The 18,066-nt window shown below is 37.3% G+C and overlaps 1 protein-coding gene across 1 annotated transcript; it reads left to right on the forward strand.

Moving 5' to 3' along the window:
• The first annotated feature begins 221 nt into the window (after window positions 1-221).
• On the forward strand, window positions 222-18,036 carry LOC306882009 (putative methyltransferase TARBP1). The gene is made up of 30 exons (XM_079436432.1): window positions 222-1,221; window positions 1,299-1,396; window positions 1,958-2,027; window positions 2,131-2,276; window positions 2,418-2,470; window positions 2,573-2,670; window positions 2,827-2,962; window positions 3,359-3,455; window positions 4,266-4,355; window positions 4,468-4,633; window positions 4,915-5,166; window positions 5,246-5,343; window positions 5,631-5,789; window positions 6,486-6,694; window positions 6,829-7,048; window positions 7,708-7,896; window positions 8,002-8,201; window positions 8,489-8,557; window positions 9,441-9,561; window positions 9,735-9,845; window positions 10,088-10,240; window positions 10,453-10,539; window positions 10,613-10,815; window positions 11,704-11,785; window positions 11,901-12,072; window positions 12,302-12,481; window positions 13,709-13,833; window positions 14,321-14,457; window positions 17,376-17,651; window positions 17,736-18,036. Exons 1-29 carry the CDS (start codon window positions 342-344, stop codon window positions 17,536-17,538), a joined length of 4,764 nt encoding a protein of 1,587 aa, XP_079292558.1. The 5' UTR covers window positions 222-341; the 3' UTR covers window positions 17,539-17,651; window positions 17,736-18,036.
• The last annotated feature ends 30 nt before the right edge of the window (window positions 18,037-18,066 follow it).

Raw genomic sequence — 18,066 nt, forward strand, 5'->3', positions numbered from 1 at the left:
GAACGATTCCTTCGATCAGTTCAGACAGTTCACAAATCCATAATTCGAATCATTAATCGTCTCTTTCCAACACGGGAGGTGAAGGAGAATCAATGAGTCCAACCGCTGAATCGGTGTTCAAAAAAAAAAAAGAGAGTCGGTCCTCCCATTATTATAGCCGCCATGCGCCCACTGCTGGCCGCAGCGTTTCTCACTCAGCGCATGCGTCAAACGGTCACGTTATATTTCAGGAACTAGACCCACCGGGTCACACGTGTGTGAAGCAGGCAAAAGCGTCGAACCGGATATTTTAAAGCTGTGGATGTTTTGTTTTTTTTTTACGTAAAAGGGCTAGTAAGAAAATGTCAAATTTTTTGATAAACACCCTTTTGTCCCACCATCCCGATCCCGAGGTTTTGTTCAATACTTTATGCTGGTCAAGCACAACACGCCCCGACATAGAGCAGATTCAGGCTCTAACTGTTTTGATCCAAGAACTTTGCAACAAATCACAAGAGGAGCGCTTTATTTGTAAAGTGCAGTCAGTGATATGGAATCAATGCATGCCGCTACTGCAAACGATCTCCAGCGCAGATGATGGAGGTAAAGATCTGCTCTGCGCTGTCTGTGGACTCTTTGCAGTGTGTGTCAGTACCTGTCAGACCCATGATGATGTACCTGAGAAGGTAAGTCATGTTCTTCTGCCTGTGCTGATGACGAGAGATGATGGCAACCATGAAACCAGCAAGTTTGACATGGATGTTGCTATTGAAGTCACAGCAGTGCTGTTATCCAGCATCTCCTATGACAGAGACATCATCTCCAGGACCTTATCCTGCACCCTTTGCCGTGCTAAAGATCTCTCTGACTCCATAATCTCAAAAATCATAGTCCAAATCTGGTTCACCATACTCAAGTCCTGCAATGAAGACACTGAATCAGAGGTCCTACATCAGATATGGGATGATTTACTGTCATGGCATCAGAGAGATCAGACAGAATCAGTATCAGCTCGGGTTCTGTTGTGTCTCACTGCTCTCTCTGACCACTTCTACTCCTCGGAAACCTCTCAGACACGGCCGGACCCTAGAAGATCTCAAAGGTTTCTTAAGGCAATTCAGGCAGGATTGACCCACAAGGATGGTGTGACCCGCAAACGGGCGCTTTACCTACTCACCAGGTGTGTTGCCCTGGCGGAAATCAAGAAAGAAGATGTGTTCACCAGCGAGGAGCCTGACACCGGTAAGACAACGTTCAGTGTCTCCCATAGTGTGTGTGAACAGTGTTAGAAATCACAAGCATCTCTTGGATCTCTGCAGATGAAATCCTGTTCAGATGGACTCCAGAAAAAAAGCAGTTACTTAGGGAATTCTGGGAAGATTACGCTCTAGTATTAGAGACTCTAGAAGAAAACCAGGTAAGAATATATATTTATTCAGATTCACAAACCCCACTGGCTGTGTTCAGAATTGCAAACTACCATACTATGCATTGACAACTGATATTTATATGGATGAATGAAAAGTTGTCTGCTATACTGTTATAAAGATCTCATTGATTTACAGAATTTCATCATACTATTTTGCCATATAAATATCAGTGGCTGCACCAAATTGCATATTTTCCTAATGTTTTTTCATCAAATATGAGCTCCATATTCTCTTATATCATACTATATGAGTGAGCCATAAAAGCCATTTATGATACTCAGCAACAACACTTTTTTTATATTTTTATTTTTTATAGATTTTCTTGAATATTTTGTCTAAAGGTTCAATAAATTTATACAAATAAATTACAAAATTATTACCTTTTTTGGGGGGGGGGCTATGGTTATGAATGTTTGCAAAAAAAAAAAAACATACTGAGTGTCCACAATCTGAATATTTGCCTTATTATTATGGAAATAAATAATTGTGAACTGCATTTTGCATTAGTGTGTCTTATATTGTTTATCTATTTTTTTTTATTTTTTTAGATTCACGTGATTCGACCTGTACTCAACAGGATCGACATGCTTGTTGAGACAACAGTGACTGGCATCCAAGGTTAGCTGCGTTTCTTTTGTGACAGCACATGGCATAATATCAGTTTACTGCTAACTGGTCTTGTCTCTGCTTGATCTTGCTCTCCAACTCTCTCTATTATCAGGTGGGCTGTTTTCTCCATCCTGGCTGCTGTGTGTGTATCAGCGCATGTTTCACAGTGAGAACAAGGCAGTAATGAAGGAAGGAGTCAATCACCTGTTAGAACTCAAAGCACTGCATCGTCCTGCGTTTGCTTTGGCATTCTCACAGGTATCCATCCATCCATCCATGTTATGCTTTATAAGATACTGGATCTAAAAATTGTGTTTAACCCAGAAATATGTCACATTATGAAAGTAAAAATAGTGTGCAAATGCACTTATTGATAATGAATGTTCTTCTGGTTGTCAGTTTGTTATCGGTCCTCTCATGGATGTTCTTGCAGAGAGCTCTCTCTATCACAGGTGATTATTGTCAGGAGTTAATTTTCATACTAGGTAATGTTTTATTACATATTGCATAATACAGTTTGTTTGGTCTCAATCTTAAAATGTTTGTTTCCACAGAGCACCACAGCAGAACATCAGAGATTGTCCAGAGCTGGGAGTAAAACTCCAAATGTTTATGGTGAATTTCTTCAACAGTTTGCCAGAAGAGAACAGAGGTAAAGAGAACCAGTTTATGTTTGTGGACATGTTTTGGTCTCTGGGTTTTAGGCTATTCAATAAAACAATGAACCAGACTCCAGGATATTTTAGGCTGGTCTGAAATGTGCAATTTCACAGCAGAATTCATGCTGTTGTTTTTGTTGTTTGATCAGGTTCAGTGTTGCTGCAGCTCATTCAGCGGTTGGGTTCACGGCACTGGTGCGCAGTCCCACTGCTCTTTCTGTCCCAGGCCCTGTCCTGTCTGCCCCTCTGTCCTTTACTAGGATCTGATGGACTTCATGCATTCAGGTACAAAGTACTAGCTGCTGGAATCAAATGATCCCGCAATTATAGAAATGTAGTGAGTGTTAAGTGCAAACTAAAGAAGAGACGCTACTCATTTATCTATTATAAAGCATACAGTCTTTCACATTGTAAATAGTTTGGATTAATATTTTATCAAAAAAACTGAAATAAATGTATTTATTTCATATTAGTTGGATCAAATAGTGAAAGAAAAACAGCCAAAAGTGTCCAGCATTCATATGAGCTTCTTCAGTGCTGTTTAAATAGCATCCTGTGATGCAAACTGATCTATTTTATAAAACTGACATCTGTAACGATCAGTCACTTGGTGAAGGTTCATATGTTATTTGTTGCAATAATGAATGTGTTCACCTAATCTGCTCATGTTTTTGTTTTCAGAGAAGTTCTCCGCTGCACTATGATCACTCACCAGGTTCTTCTGAGAGGAGCTTCACAGTGTTTTCTGCTCCATGCTGCTCTCTGCCTGACAGATGTGGTACTGTAGCTACCCTTGCAATATAAATGTCTGCCTGTCTGTCTGCCTGTCTGCCTGTCTGTCTGCCTGTCTGCCTTCCTGCCTGCCTGTCTGCCTGCCTGTCTGCCTGCTTGTCTGCCTGCCTGCCTGCCTGTCTGCCTGCCTGTCTGCCTGTCTGCCTGTCTGTCTGTCTGTCTGTCTGTCTGTCTGTCTGTCTGTCTGTCTGTCTGTCTGTCTGCCTGTCTGTCTGTCTGCCTTCCTGTCTGCCTTCCTGTCTGTCTGTCTGTCTGTCTGTCTGCCTGCCTGCCTGTCTGTCTGTCTGTCTGTCTGTCTGTCTGTCTGTCTGCCTGTCTGTCTGTCTGTCTGCCTATCCATGCACACACACACACACACACACACACATACATATATATATATATATATATATGTATGTAGTTTATTGAACCTTCAGACAAATTATTTTAAAAAATTGCAAATGGTTTGTGTTGTTTTGTATTATATTTAATGCATCAATCTTTTATGCCTCATATTATGCCATATTAGTGAGAAAATGAGCTAACACTCAGGAAAGAAAAAGCCAAAGTGGGCAAATTTGTTACAAATGTTATTTATGTGGCCAAAATGTAAGATGAAATTTTGATGTGTCAAGTTTGAATATGCACAATAACAAATAAGATTTTAAGTGTTTCAGTGCTACATGTATTTCTTAAAGAAATTAAAGATTTTACAGTTCACATTGTTAATTACGATTGTGTTATTATACATGCTTATGATGGCTCATTTCATGATTAGACTGAATGGATTTCTTGCTGATTTTCTTGTTTTTGGCAGTCGGCTGTGTCTCTAGATGAGATATTTGGATTTCTTATACATTTTCGAGCTGACGAGTCTCTATGCCGGGGCACCGCACTTTGGAAAGAGGTAAACTGAAAGCCTATTAACTAAGTCAGAATCCATAAGTCTGCTCAATTTGCAAAAGTATTTGATCACACAACTAATATTCACAACATGTTAAACTTTGCTCCCATCACAGTTGTGTAATTGGCTCCAGGCTAACGAAGGCTGTTTTCGTTTGACCGACTGCGATTCGGGTTCCTCTGAGGAGCTTCACTCTGAAACCTCAAACAAAGATGGAGCTTCTATATTCAGCTACGTCCAGCAGCGTCTGAGGACCTTTCTCACAGTTCCAGCCAGCTCAGGTGAAATACAGAAGAAAAGTTTAGCAATATTGCACGTTTCTACATTAACATCCATTATGTTTTAATCTTGGAACAACATAACTGTCAAACAACAACCGAAATAACCCCAGTTTGGATGCATTTGTTCATTATGCCACATTTCTTCTTAAATTTTAAGGTCAATATCATCTACCCTATTTATATAACATGGCTTCAAACATTTTCCACCAAGCTTGATGCACATCTCATAGTTTTATTGTCTTGTTTAGGCTTTGTGTACATAATTTCTTCTTTTCTGGCAGATCAGTCTGGAAGTCTACCTGATCCAGGTGAGTCCGAGCTGCTGGCACGAGCTGTACTGCTGACAGCCGACCTTCAGCAGACCAGGAGTGAGGAACCTGGTCTAGAACTGCTTCTTCAGCCCCTTCTGGATGTTTTGCGGAGACTCAGCACTAACGTCTATCTGGTGCTGCACAAGACGGACAAGAGCCTGCAGCTACTGCTGCACCTGCTGCAGCTGCATCGCAGACGCTCGGATACAGAGAAGGAGAATGGTGTGTGTTGTGTTTGAGAGAATAAGACAAACATGCGGTGTTTAAACATGCCGATGCCTTGAATCTGGTGTGTTTGTAGAGGATGTTGTGGCTGTTGCATTGAAGACTCACATGCTGTCCGTGGTGGAATCAGTGCAGGAGTTTCTGCTGAGAAGGTTGAGCGGGGAACTGAGGGAGGTGAGTGATTTTTATGCATAACATATAATAATCCTGCCAGAAAAACTAGGTCTGGGTGATCAAACCTGGTTGCTGATCCAAGTTGGTCTACCGGCACTAATCCGCTGATAAAGATGGTTTACCAGGTCTAAAACTGGGTCCATCAACCATTTAGACTAGTTGTTTATGATAGTACATAACCATCTTGAACCATCTGAAACCATGTAAAAACCAGCTACCATTTGGTTTAGCTGGATTTCCAGGGGATATTTACACTCTGTATCTGTCTTCTCTCTCTTGCTCTTTAGTTATGTGATGTGGAGAGGTCTGATCTTTATCTCTCAGTATTAAGGGAGCTGGTTCTCACTTATTCAACTATGTCGTGGTACGGATCAAATCTGCAGCAAAACTACATCCCAAAACTCACCACAAACTGCCTGAGGATCCTCAATGAACTCCCAGATCAGGTGCTGCACTCAACATAGGCTTGATTCTTCAAACTCTGTTCATCATAATTACAATTACCACAAATACACTACTTTTCAGTAGTTTGGGGTCAGTAAGATTTTTTTTAAGAAATGTGTACTTTGGAACAAGGAGGCTTTGATCAAAAGTGATATTAAAGAGAATTATAATACATAATATTTCTATTTCAAATACATGCTGTTTTTGAACTTTCTTTTTATTAAAGTATTTATAGAAATAAGAAATGTTTCTTGATCAGCAAATCAGCATATTAGAATGATTTCTGAAGGATCATGTGACAGAAGACTGGAGTAATGATGCTGACAACACAAATTTTCTGTTTTAATACATTTTAAAATGTATTAAAATAGAAAGTAGTTGTTTTAAATTGTAATAATATTTCACAATGTTACTGTTTTTACTGTATTTGATGAGCACGTTTGCAAAAATCTTACTGAAATCTTGTGCATGTTTATTTTAGATATGTATATGCTTTATTTCCCTGCACTTTTAAGTCAAATTGTAATAGAAATGTAAAATGTAACTATTTAGTGAGTTGTAAGTTACTTTAACGCAGCATGACACCCTTGTTAAAAAAAAACAGGATGTTAGATTACTGTAGATTATTCCCAAGCAAATTTGTAAAATATTTTGTGGATGGAAATTTCTGATGAAATGAGATCTGTTTGTTTTTCTAGAATCCATCCGTGTCAGGGCAGGTTCAGAGAGTGGTCAGTATGGCCACACTTGCGCTGTTGTGTGACATGGGTGATCGAGGTGTCCTGAACTCCCGGTCTGAGGCCATGAGATCACTTCACTCGCTGACCGACATCTTCTACCCTTCATCACCTTCATCATCTCAGCATCTCAACCGTACATTAATGAAGCCCCCAACTGTGACTGTCAGGTCTGTTCAAGCTCTTAAAAAAGCAATTGGTTGCTGTAGGTCTTGGAATTAAAAATCTATATATTTGTTCAAAATACATTTTCCTGTGACACATTATGACATATTCATGTATGAGTTATGTGTGTTTATTCCAGTGATTCAGTGGACAGTCTTGTGCTGAAGGACTGGGGGCGAATTGTGGCCCAGTTTATTCGAGATCAGTGGACATGTCTGAGTTTTCTGCAGAAGTCTGCTGGGACCCTTCGGGCTCCTGAAGCTCCTGAGGTCCTGAGGGCTGCTGTGGATGCTCTGGCGTTACTGCCTGGTCATCTTGTTCTGCCGGTGCTGGACTTCATGGCGTCAGTCTTGCCACAGGTGGGCTGCAGTTCTCCTCTCAGTTTATCAGCTTTGTTGCATTAACATTTCAGATTTAAAGGGATAAAAAAATACATGTTCTAATACATGTTTTTCTAGGTGTTTTGCGTTTTTTTTGTGCTGAACAATTCTAAGTAACATAAAATAGTCAGGAATTTCAGGAAATTTTGAAGTTTAAAAATTATAATTTGTTTATTTTTTATCCAACTGTTATTTATTTTATTTTATTAATGGTAATTTAATACATAAATTAGTGCTGTCAAATGATTAATCACATCCAAAATAAAGGTTTTTGTTTACATAATATATGTGTGTGCTATGTATATTTATTATGTGTATTTCTAAATAAATACAAACACATACATTTATATATTTAAGAAAAATGTTATGTTTATATATTTATATATAATATTAAATATGAGAATATAAATGTATATGCATGTAAAATATATATGTGTGTGTTTATATATACACATAATAAATATACACAGTACACAAACAGTACATATTATGTAAACAAACACTTTTATTTTGGATGCAATTAATCGCTTGACAGCACTAAAATAAATACATTTATTTTTTTGCCACTTTTTTTGTGGACCTGGTGCATTGTGTGATATGAACTGGTGTTTAGTTGTTGGGTTTATTTTCTCCACCAGGTGGTGCAGTGTGATGAATCTCTGTGCATTGAGGCCATATGTGCATCATGGAAGGTGGTTCAGGCTCTGAGCACAAACCCTCATGACTTCTGGTCCACGCTGCAGGGATTTGTGCGCTTAACTTTTCAGCAGGGCCTTCTGCAGCTCACGGAGGAACAGAACTCCAGAATCACAGCCTGCATACAACAGGTCCGGGAAAAGCCTGAAAGGCCACTTGCGCCATTTGTGATAAAAAACAAACAAAAAAAACATATAGCTTAGTGTATATAGTAAAAGCTTTCTGGTTTTTGGCAGATTGTGAGTGAGATCATGGAATTGGCTCAGGTCCGATCAGGAGTGTTTAATGTTCTGATCCAGCATTGCTGCGAGACGTGGCTTCCCTCTGGGGCAGCAGAGGGTGTCCAATCAGACGCTGTGTTCAGTATGGCTCTCTTACACCTCGACATCCTGACCGAGGCCTGTGTGTACGGCCCAGTGTTCAGAAGAGACCAAAGGTGAGTGTGCACATAAAAAACAGATGCTAACAAATATTTTTGTATAAAAACTAGTAAAATAATTTATTTAGGTACCTAATATTTTTGTTGTTAATAATAATAGTTATGTTAAGAAAAATGCATTAAAATATAATAACAACAATAATAATAGTTCTGTGTGTATGTGTGTGTGTGTGTGTGTGTGTGTGTATATATATATTTTATTAACATTTTCTTGGATTAAGAAATTAAGAATTGTTTAGGAAAAAAAGACATAAAAATGATAATTTTCTCTCTTTTGCTTTCAGGCTTGTTCAGGAGGTTCAAAGCTATGTTGAGCAACTTGATAGTTGTGCAGCAAACACAGCTGTCAACAGGTAAACCACAACACTAGCCCTTTGCATTGTGTCTAATAGAATGGAAAAAATCATTAAATATTCTTGAAAAAAATATTGTTGCTGAAGAAACAGACAGGTATATGACTATACAGCTGAAGCTGAAATCATTTGCGATGTTTCCATCCACAGTTACAAATTAAACTTATGCGCAAAATTGAAATATCGCGAATAAAACATTTGCGAATAGAGCACTGTTTTCATCCAGGGAGTTGAGAGATGAAAAATCGGCACTTCCTGATTAACTTGCGCTAACTATCATGAAGAAAACTAAATTTGCTGCAATAGGAGAAGGCATATAATTATTTGTGTATACAATAAATTACGAGCTTCAGAGTGCGCAGACGAAACACGCAACAGGCATGTTATCTTATTTTCAGAGTCTGCTCTTTGGGAACGCAGTTCTTGGAGTTAATCATAACACAGAACTTTGACGAGACCTTGCTCAAGCATTTTAGAATGACAAAACCAGCATTTCAGATGCTGTGCAATAAGATCGGTCCAGTTTTACGCTGTCCCATCGCAAAGTCACATGATTCGCATTAAGGAGTTTGTATCCACCGTAGTTTATGCGCATGTTTTTATACCGGATAAGAGATTTATCCTACTTAGTTGAGTGCATAAGTTGTTTTTTTATGCACATCTTGGCGTTTCCATCCAGCGTGTTTTTTAAATTAATTTTTTATTTTTTTTGGATGCGATATCCCAAAATGCATATAAAAATAGGTGGATGAAAACATAGCTATTGAAGCATTGTGGACTTTTGCAAATTGACTATTTTTGTGCTACAAAACTACTTGAATCAGAATACGTTTTCCTCGTAGCATGTTCAAATACATTTTTTTATTCTGAATCTTGTTTCTAGTGATAACAGGGATGATCAGTTTCCTCGAGTGTGTGTTCTGGCTTTCCTCTGCCGCTTGAATCCATCTAATCAGCTCCACCAGTGTCTGATGGAAGAGCTTGTGCAACGACTACTGAGGAAGGTTTGTGTTCAATTCTTAACCACAGCTCTTACTGGAAATTGGGTGTTTAATTCTCAACGAAAGCACTTCCTGAAAACAATGAGTGTTTGATTTTGTTTTGAATGTCCCATCTCATGGTTTTTGCATGTGTTTTTGATTAAAGTTCCCTCCTTTGTCTCTTTTCCTTCCCTCAGGATGCCGAGATTTCGAAATCCAAAGTGCGTTACTATAGCAACTCCATCCAGCACAGAGTGAAGAACCGCGTGTGGCAGACGCTACTGCTGCTACTGCATAAACTCAGACCGGTTAGATCTCTACACCAACACACGCATGCATATTAATCCACTTTGTACTAGAGATGCTCTGATTTCAAGGTTTTTGGTCAGTTCAGATTCTAATTTTGTCAGATGACTGTGTTGCTTCTGAATTATGCTGTTAAATAAACACTGTGATTTCATCCCTACAAAGAGGTAGTTATTAAGAGTTTAAGATATTAAGATATTAATATTAAGAGTTCAGCAGTTTATTTTGATATTATCTGACACAGGAGTTTGTGTCAGAGTGTGTGTTAAGTCACGTGTGTGAGGCTGGGTTCTGCAGCAACCAAGCATCTGTCAAGTATCTGATAGAGTGGACCCTGATCCTGGTCCTCCATCAGAACCCGTCTCACATCCAGAACCTGTGGAACTGCTTCACTCTGGTGAGTAACTGTAACCTACAAACAGATGCATTATATATGGAACAAAACCAGTCCTGAATGTCTCTTATTAATCAAACAGAGTATGAAAAATAACTAGTTTAAACTAGGGCAGGAGAAATTATTTTAACATCTGAAATATTACACGCATCAGTTTTAATTATGTAGACATGTCTGACATTTTCTTGTGAGCCATACGGTTCTTTGTTTTGCAGAATCATGAGAAGACAAAAACAAGCATGTGCACTTTTCTCTCTGTCCTCGTGCACCTGAATGTCCTCCTCCCAGAACTGCAAGATAAGGTATTAATATTTTGCTCTGTGTGAACTGTATGAACATTTTATGCATTAACTATATTGCTGGTGTTTTTGTCAGGAGGTGCAGTGGCGTAGAGCGGTAGAGGTGAGCCTGCAGTGGTGTTTCAGTCATAATTTCAGCATCCGTTTGTACGCCCTGCTCGCCCTTAAGAGGGTGTGGGAGCTGCAGGACGCCCGTGTTCTCCCAGAGGAAAACCTGGGTGGACTGACAACAGTGGTCCAAGCCTGTTTACAGCAGGCTGAAGCCATGCAGAACACTGGGTAAGAAAAGATTGAAGAATTTCTAAGGCCTCAAAATGATCAACATGATCAAAACTTTGCAAAAAAACTGTTGTACACCGTCTAATACATGCCTTCTGCACTCTGATTGAATTTATACTTTTTTTTGTTTTTTTTTCAAGCAAGTTTCAAGGTTGTGGTACACATATTTTGCTGTGAATTTTTTTAAACGTTAACTTAATAACTTATAGTATTCAAGATAAACATTTACTGGACTGAAACAACTTAGGTTTACTTAATTATCCATACATCAATTTTTAGACAAATGTTAATGTGAGTATTAAATAATACATCAGGCATTTGAGGAATGTTTAGGTGTTCATCTCTCAATCTTGTGTTTCACTGCATTATATTGTTTGCCACCCACAATAAAAATGAGCTTTTATCATGAAACTAACCATTTAAATATCATCTTATTATTGGTCATATTATTAATAATAATATAAGACATAATAATAAGACATTATTAGGAGATATAGAGTGACATCTGATATTTAGGTATATGCATTTTATGTAAGTTTTTTTTTTTTTTATTTGAGTTAATTGATTTCCATTAACAGCTATGATCATTTCATTTTACTCTCTGGTCATATAAATGTCAGCAACTGCACCAAATTCCATATTTTTCCTCATTTTGTGCCTCTGACTAAAAGGGAAGTTTTTTTCCTCTTCGACTATGAGCTCCATATTCTCTTATATCATACTATATGAGCCATAAAAGCCTGATATATCAGATATGATACTATGTTTTGTTTTTTTGACTAGTGTATTGTGTCAGGCTTTGTAGGGTTCTATTAGATTCTCATAAGAAACTTAGAGATATCAGGTATTTTTAAAATAAGTTTTATTTGTATGCTTTTTTTTTCACAGAAATGCAATGAAAAATTGGTCTAGAATCCAGGACCATTTCTTCTTCAGTGCTTTCAACCCAATCAGGGACTACAGTGTTGAGGTGAGATCTGTCTCACACACACACACACACACACACACACACACACACACACAGACTCTCAATGTATAATCTGATCCAATCTGTGCTAGTAAATTCACATTCTCTGCTTCCCCAGACAATATTCCAGATCTTTCCTTGCCTCTCTGAGCTAGCAGAAGATGAGTGGCTTCCACTGTGGAAATTTGAGAGTTTTGTTGACTTCCCAATGTGTGCCACCCTGCCATTGAAGAACCCTGTGACAGATCTCTGTGAACTCCAGCCTGGTGACTGGATCCAGCAGGACAAAGGTACTCACCACATGAGGGCAGCAGAGCACTGGAACCACACCACATTTATGAAAACAGCGAGAAATTAAAAATCTATAGTAGTTTTCCTTGGTTCCGTAAACATTAGAGATGGGGCTGAACAAGACCGTCTTCTGTCTTTTCAGCTCTCATGTTCAGTTTGTTAAGAGAAGGGCGAAAGCAATTCAATATTTGAAATGTTAAGCAAACACAAATGTTTTATGTCTGACAGGTGACTTGGAGCAGGAAGAGCGCTGGGCAGAAGTTCAGAAGAAAATCACCCCGTGGAAGCTGAGTGTCCAGGAGCAGGAGCCTGAGCTCATGGTCCAGCAGAGAGCAGCACGCCTGGGCAAACTTACCAGCAACCTACTGGTCGTCGCATCTCTCATCGACAAGCCCACCAATCTGGGTGGTAAGACCAATAAAATAGACTAATTATAGTAGTACAAGGGAGTTATCAATAGTTTTTTTTATGATCTCTAAACCATAAACAAATTATAAACAAAAAGGAATTGTTATAATGAATCGCTATCATTGAATGCCATATAAATGTAAAAACATTAAAATGCACATGCATTATTATTATTGGAAGTAATATTAAAAAAGTCCTATTTTTAACATAGTAGTAGTATTGTTACTGTTATTATTACTTTCAATAATAATCAGGGGCAGTTTTAATACAGTCACTTTTTTTTTTATTGTTGTTCCATGTACATGTGCCGGACATGGCTATAAATACACTTCTGTTCAGTTGCATTGTGCGCCATCTAATTTTTAACACAAGAACACATCCTGTGATGGCCTTCATTCTCCTTTCTGTGATGAATATTACAGTGTCTCATTCTGTTTACATTAAGTTTGGTCTTATTTTTTCTGAATGTCATCAATGCCGCATTCAATTCAATCATCATCTCTTCTGAGTCACCAAACAAATCCGTTTTAACACAAGCTCATTATAAAAGCCACATTCATTCAAACATTCTGCACAAGCTGGTTATTGTTGGTTTGATAGGCGTATGGTTTTCATTTCATGCAGTTTTACCTTTCTTGAATAAATATCGATGTGCTTAGTTGGGTTTAATAAGACTGATAGAAGAAACCACTCATAGGGTTAATATTAGAACAGTCAACTGTCAAATGTAAATGTGTATCCTTTTTTATATACATGTTTATGAAAGAAGTCTTTTATGCTCACCAAGGCTATATATATTTGATCAAAAATACAGAAAAAACTGTATTATTGTTAAATACTATTGCAATTTAAAATAACTGTTTTCTATTTTATGAATGTATGCATGTAATTTATTCCTGTGATGGAAAAGCTGAATTTCCCGCAGCCTTTACCTCATTCTTTAGTGTCCCACAATCCTTCAGAAATCCTTCTAATTTGCTGCTCAAGAAACATTTCTTCTTATCAAAGTTGAACACACTTGAAAGTTTTGTGGAAACCATGATTCTTTGCTGAATAGAAAGTTGAAAAGAAGTGCATTTATTAGAAATGAAATCTTTTGTAACATTATAAATGACTTGGCTGTCACTTTTTATCAATTTAAGGCATCCGATTTTTAATGAATTTAATATATGTTACTGTTAAGATCATCAGAGGACTAAACTACAAGTGTTTGTGTGTCTGTTGCAGGTCTGTGCAGGACATGTGAGATCTTTGGGGCCAAAGCTCTAGTTCTGGACAGTTTGCGACATGTTAATGACAAACAGTTCCAGGCCCTTAGTGTGTCTTCAGAGTTGTGGCTGCCGATGCTGGAGGTGTGTGTGTGTGTGTTTTGTATTTGTACGGTCAGTCCTAATCCGTTTATTTTGACCTAACGAATATATCTGTTGCTTAAAATCTGACAGCAATCAGAATTGCAAAAATAGTGACTTCCTTCATACAATTTTCAATGCTATACATTGTTTGGCAACCCTGACCACAAACTGACATCATAGAGTCATATTGCTTAAACAAACAGATTGCAATTCCATTTGGTGCCACTAGTAGTGCAGAAATTACACACTGCATCTTTAATACTCATATTTTCATATTTCCTCTGAGTGTGGGCTGAAACAAGCCTAGAGATGTTATTCATCATAATCATGCATTACATCAGCCAAATACATACACTACACAGAACCGTCAAAAGCTTTTGCCTGGTTTTGTGGAGCAAGATGTAGAATATGAGCATTACATTGATTGAATCTGTCAAGATTAATGAAGCCGGTCAGAAATTTCATGTTATATGCTTTAATTTTCCAGGTGAAGCCAGCTGAGTTGTCAGATTTCCTGCAGCTGAAGAAGAGAGAGGGATACTGGGTAATAGGCGTGGAGCAAACATCCAACAGCCAGAGTTTACAAGATTACACATTTCCTGAGAGAAGCCTCCTACTACTAGGGTAAACCAACACCTCCAGCATACTGTACAGATTCTGTCTATATACTCAAAAGTATATGCATTTGAGTCATATTAGGAAATGTCCTAGCAGAGTGCAGTGTAAAAAATCAGTTGCTGCCTTAAAGGTGCTGTGTAAGTTTTTGACTCCACTAAAGCATAAAAATACCATAATATATTTACATTTACATTTATTCATTTAGCTGACGCTTTTATCCAAAGCGACTTACAATTGCTATATATGTCAGAGGTCGCACGCCTCTGGAGCAACTGGGGGTTAAGTGTCTTGCTCAGGGACACATTGGTGTCTCACAGTGGATTCGAACCCGGGTCTCTCACACCAAAGGCATGTGTCTTATCCACTGTGCCATCACCACCCCTATTTGCAGATATTTAAGAAACATGCTAAGTTAACATACTTGTTTATCTGAAAAGCAATGCTACAGTCAGTTATTCTCCTTTGAAAATGTGCATTCCGGGCCGGAATGTTGGTCTCTGTTTTGGTTTGTGAAACCCACCCACCCAATTGTATTTTGGCACCCCAGGTTGCCAGTTGGTGGAAAACACCGCGTATTTCATGTCATTCATCGTCATGTGCGCTCTTTCCTGTTGGTGTCTGAATCTGGCAACCTGTGTGCATCTAGTCTGAGGAGGAGGGGCCAGGTGAAAAAAAAACCCTCTACAATATTTTGAGTTTGGACTGCAATGTCAATCCTACATACAGCACCTTTACATTTTTAAGTATAATTTAATTGGCTGTACAGTTGAGCTGAATCTTGTATAATAATAATAATAATAATAATAAAAAAGAAGTAAAAAATAGCTTAAATTATTAGTTTTTTAAATAATTAAAAATGTAGTTATTTTAAGTTTAAGTAATGAAAAACTTAAAATAACTACATTTTTAAATAATAATTAAAAATGTAGTTATTTTAAGTTAAGTAATGAAAAACTTATTCTGTCATGATTTACTGGTATCATTTTTAGCAGTGTAACTATAGTAAATCTTGAAACCACATTTTGAATTTTTTTGTTATCTAGATAATTATACATTTTTAAAGAACAGTGGCTCAAAAAAAGATGACGTAAAGGAAACATTTTAAAAATATAGTTTAAAATGCTCGATTTTAAACAACAGGTTTTAAGAAATATCATGTTTGGTTTTAATGTATTTTGAAAAACTTCACTGGCCCTTCATTTTTCAAATACTTTTTGAGGTCATTTTATATGAATGCAGCCCACAAACAAGTGGTCTTTGATTTGATGACTTGTTTTGAAGGGCAGGATAGTCTTTGTGAAGGGATGTGAAAATGGAAGCTTCTCAGTGTAGGCTGACAGTGCGGTTTAATGATATGAGGTTAATTGATGTGTCTCACCCTGTGAGATTTCCTCACCTCAGAACACTGCTGGAGAAAGAGACGTGCATGCCGAGACATGCCGAGCGCTCATCAGCAAAACCACCCAGCATAAATGCACAATTCACACCTACAACAGACATCAACCATCATTCGGTCCGAGAGCAGTAATGTAGCAGCTTCAATGTTGTTTTATTTTGTTTTATTTTAATTTTGCTTTGTTTTGCATAATATCACAAGCTCAGTGATGCTTTGGCAGTGATTGTCAAAACCGAGCAATTAAGGAGCAGAATCTCACATTTTACAGTAGCTGTTGATGCACTGAATACTTGAATATTTAACGTCGAGCTACTTTGAAATGGTGTCTTTTTCTAAAGTTATAATATTTGAATCCCAAAAGGCTTTTTATTTTATATTTCTCAAGGAGTGCTGTTATGTTGACCATATGTTTATAATCAACTTGTCTCACAGTTTGTTATGAAACTGCAATGATTAAGTATAATGCATGTGTTGTTTTCACGATTGCTCTTGCTGAGTCATTTTGTCTTCGAGGCAGTAAAGCCACCTGATGTTTTGTACGCAGCAGGTGTGTGAATCACTGCATTATGGCTGATTATCCCACTGATTCAACGCTATTGAGCAGCAGTTTAAATCAGACTTCTTATTTAAAAGCTTGGTTTATTAGTTCAGTGTGCACCCATGCACCGAGCGGCAGGCTTAAACAGCACTACTGACTTTCACATTTTCTGCATTTTTACAGAATAGAATTTAAGACCCTGTACTATCCAAAACTATTTTTTTTTTTTTTTTAATTTAAGCTTTTAAATTTAAAGCTTTTTAAACAGCAATATACTAACTAGTGTATGTATAAAAGTTACGTAAAAAAACAAATATAATACCACATAAACTTTAAGTAGATATATTAGTCTGTCTCTTCCAGGATGAGAGTGCCAGTTTAAGTCAGACTTATTAGTTAAACATTTTTTTTTTTTTTTTTTTTTTTTTACACAATCCATTTTAAAAACTCTTTAAAATTAAACATTTTATAATATTTGTATATAAAGTTTATTACTATAAATATTTTTTAAACAATAAACATTTTATTTTTAGTAATTTGAATTAATTTTTGATCGTCTATATGCTAGTGTACTCCTAAAAGCAAACAAAAAAAGCGTATTTATACATATTAAAACGTACAGTCCTTTTCTTCCAGGAAGTTGAGTTTTGTTTTGGTTTATGCTATGCAATGTAATTCTAAAAGTTGATTAATTTTTTGTAGATGTACATTTTAAAATGTACAATCTTTCTCTTCCAGGAAAATGAACCAAAAATGCTGTTGACTCATCTTGTCCACAGAGTTGTATTCTAAATTTTTATGGTTTATGTGTTCCATATTTCTGTTGAAACTGGTACAGGAACCAAAGTTGCAGATCTAGTCATTTCATGCGGTCTTTAAACATGGTCAAATGTTACTGATGCACTCTTTTTGGTAGTTCAAAAATCTAATTGGCCAAATTGTTAGCCTGGTGTATGACTCCGGTGCTTGTGTCTGTTTGTCTCTGAACAGTAATGAAAGAGAAGGCATTCCTGCAAACCTGCTACAGCTGGTGGACGTGTGTGTGGAGATTCCTCAGCACGGTGTCACCCGCTCCCTCAACGTGCACGTCAGCGCCGCCCTGCTGGTGTGGGAATATACACGTCAGCATTTAGGACAGAACACTGGGTCGTAAAACTGCAGAACAGTTCTGTTTTAGCAGAAAATATTTGGAAGATTTGCATTGTACACCATTTTTTCTAAGGAAAAGTTGTTTATGCAAATCAAGCAAGTCAAAACAGGCATTCTGCTTGACAAGACTCCCCAGCATTTATGTTTAAATATTACATCTATCCAAACTACCATCTGTTGCTCCTTTTTCTCTCCTTGGAGTTATTTAATTTTTTTACTCTGTATTACATTTAAAACTGATGTTTGCTGAATTTGTATACCATCTTATATTTTAAATGAAATTTTACTGTTGCTTTGAATTTAGGTTAAATAAACAGGTTCAAAAACATTTCTTTCTCAGAATGAGTGCCTTGTTAATATTTAATTCATATTTACATGAATCATATGTTCCTACACATTTATTATGGAAAAATGCAATGGAAAAGTGACAATTACATCCATAACTACTGTAAACCCTTCTGAAACTAACCGTTTGTGTAAATAAATTATTTAAATGAACCAGATATTCAACTGGTCGGTTTTCTCTTGCGGT

Source organism: Barbus barbus, assembly GCF_936440315.1.
Source record: "Barbus barbus genome assembly, chromosome: 16".
Taxonomy (NCBI): domain Eukaryota; kingdom Metazoa; phylum Chordata; class Actinopteri; order Cypriniformes; family Cyprinidae; genus Barbus; species Barbus barbus.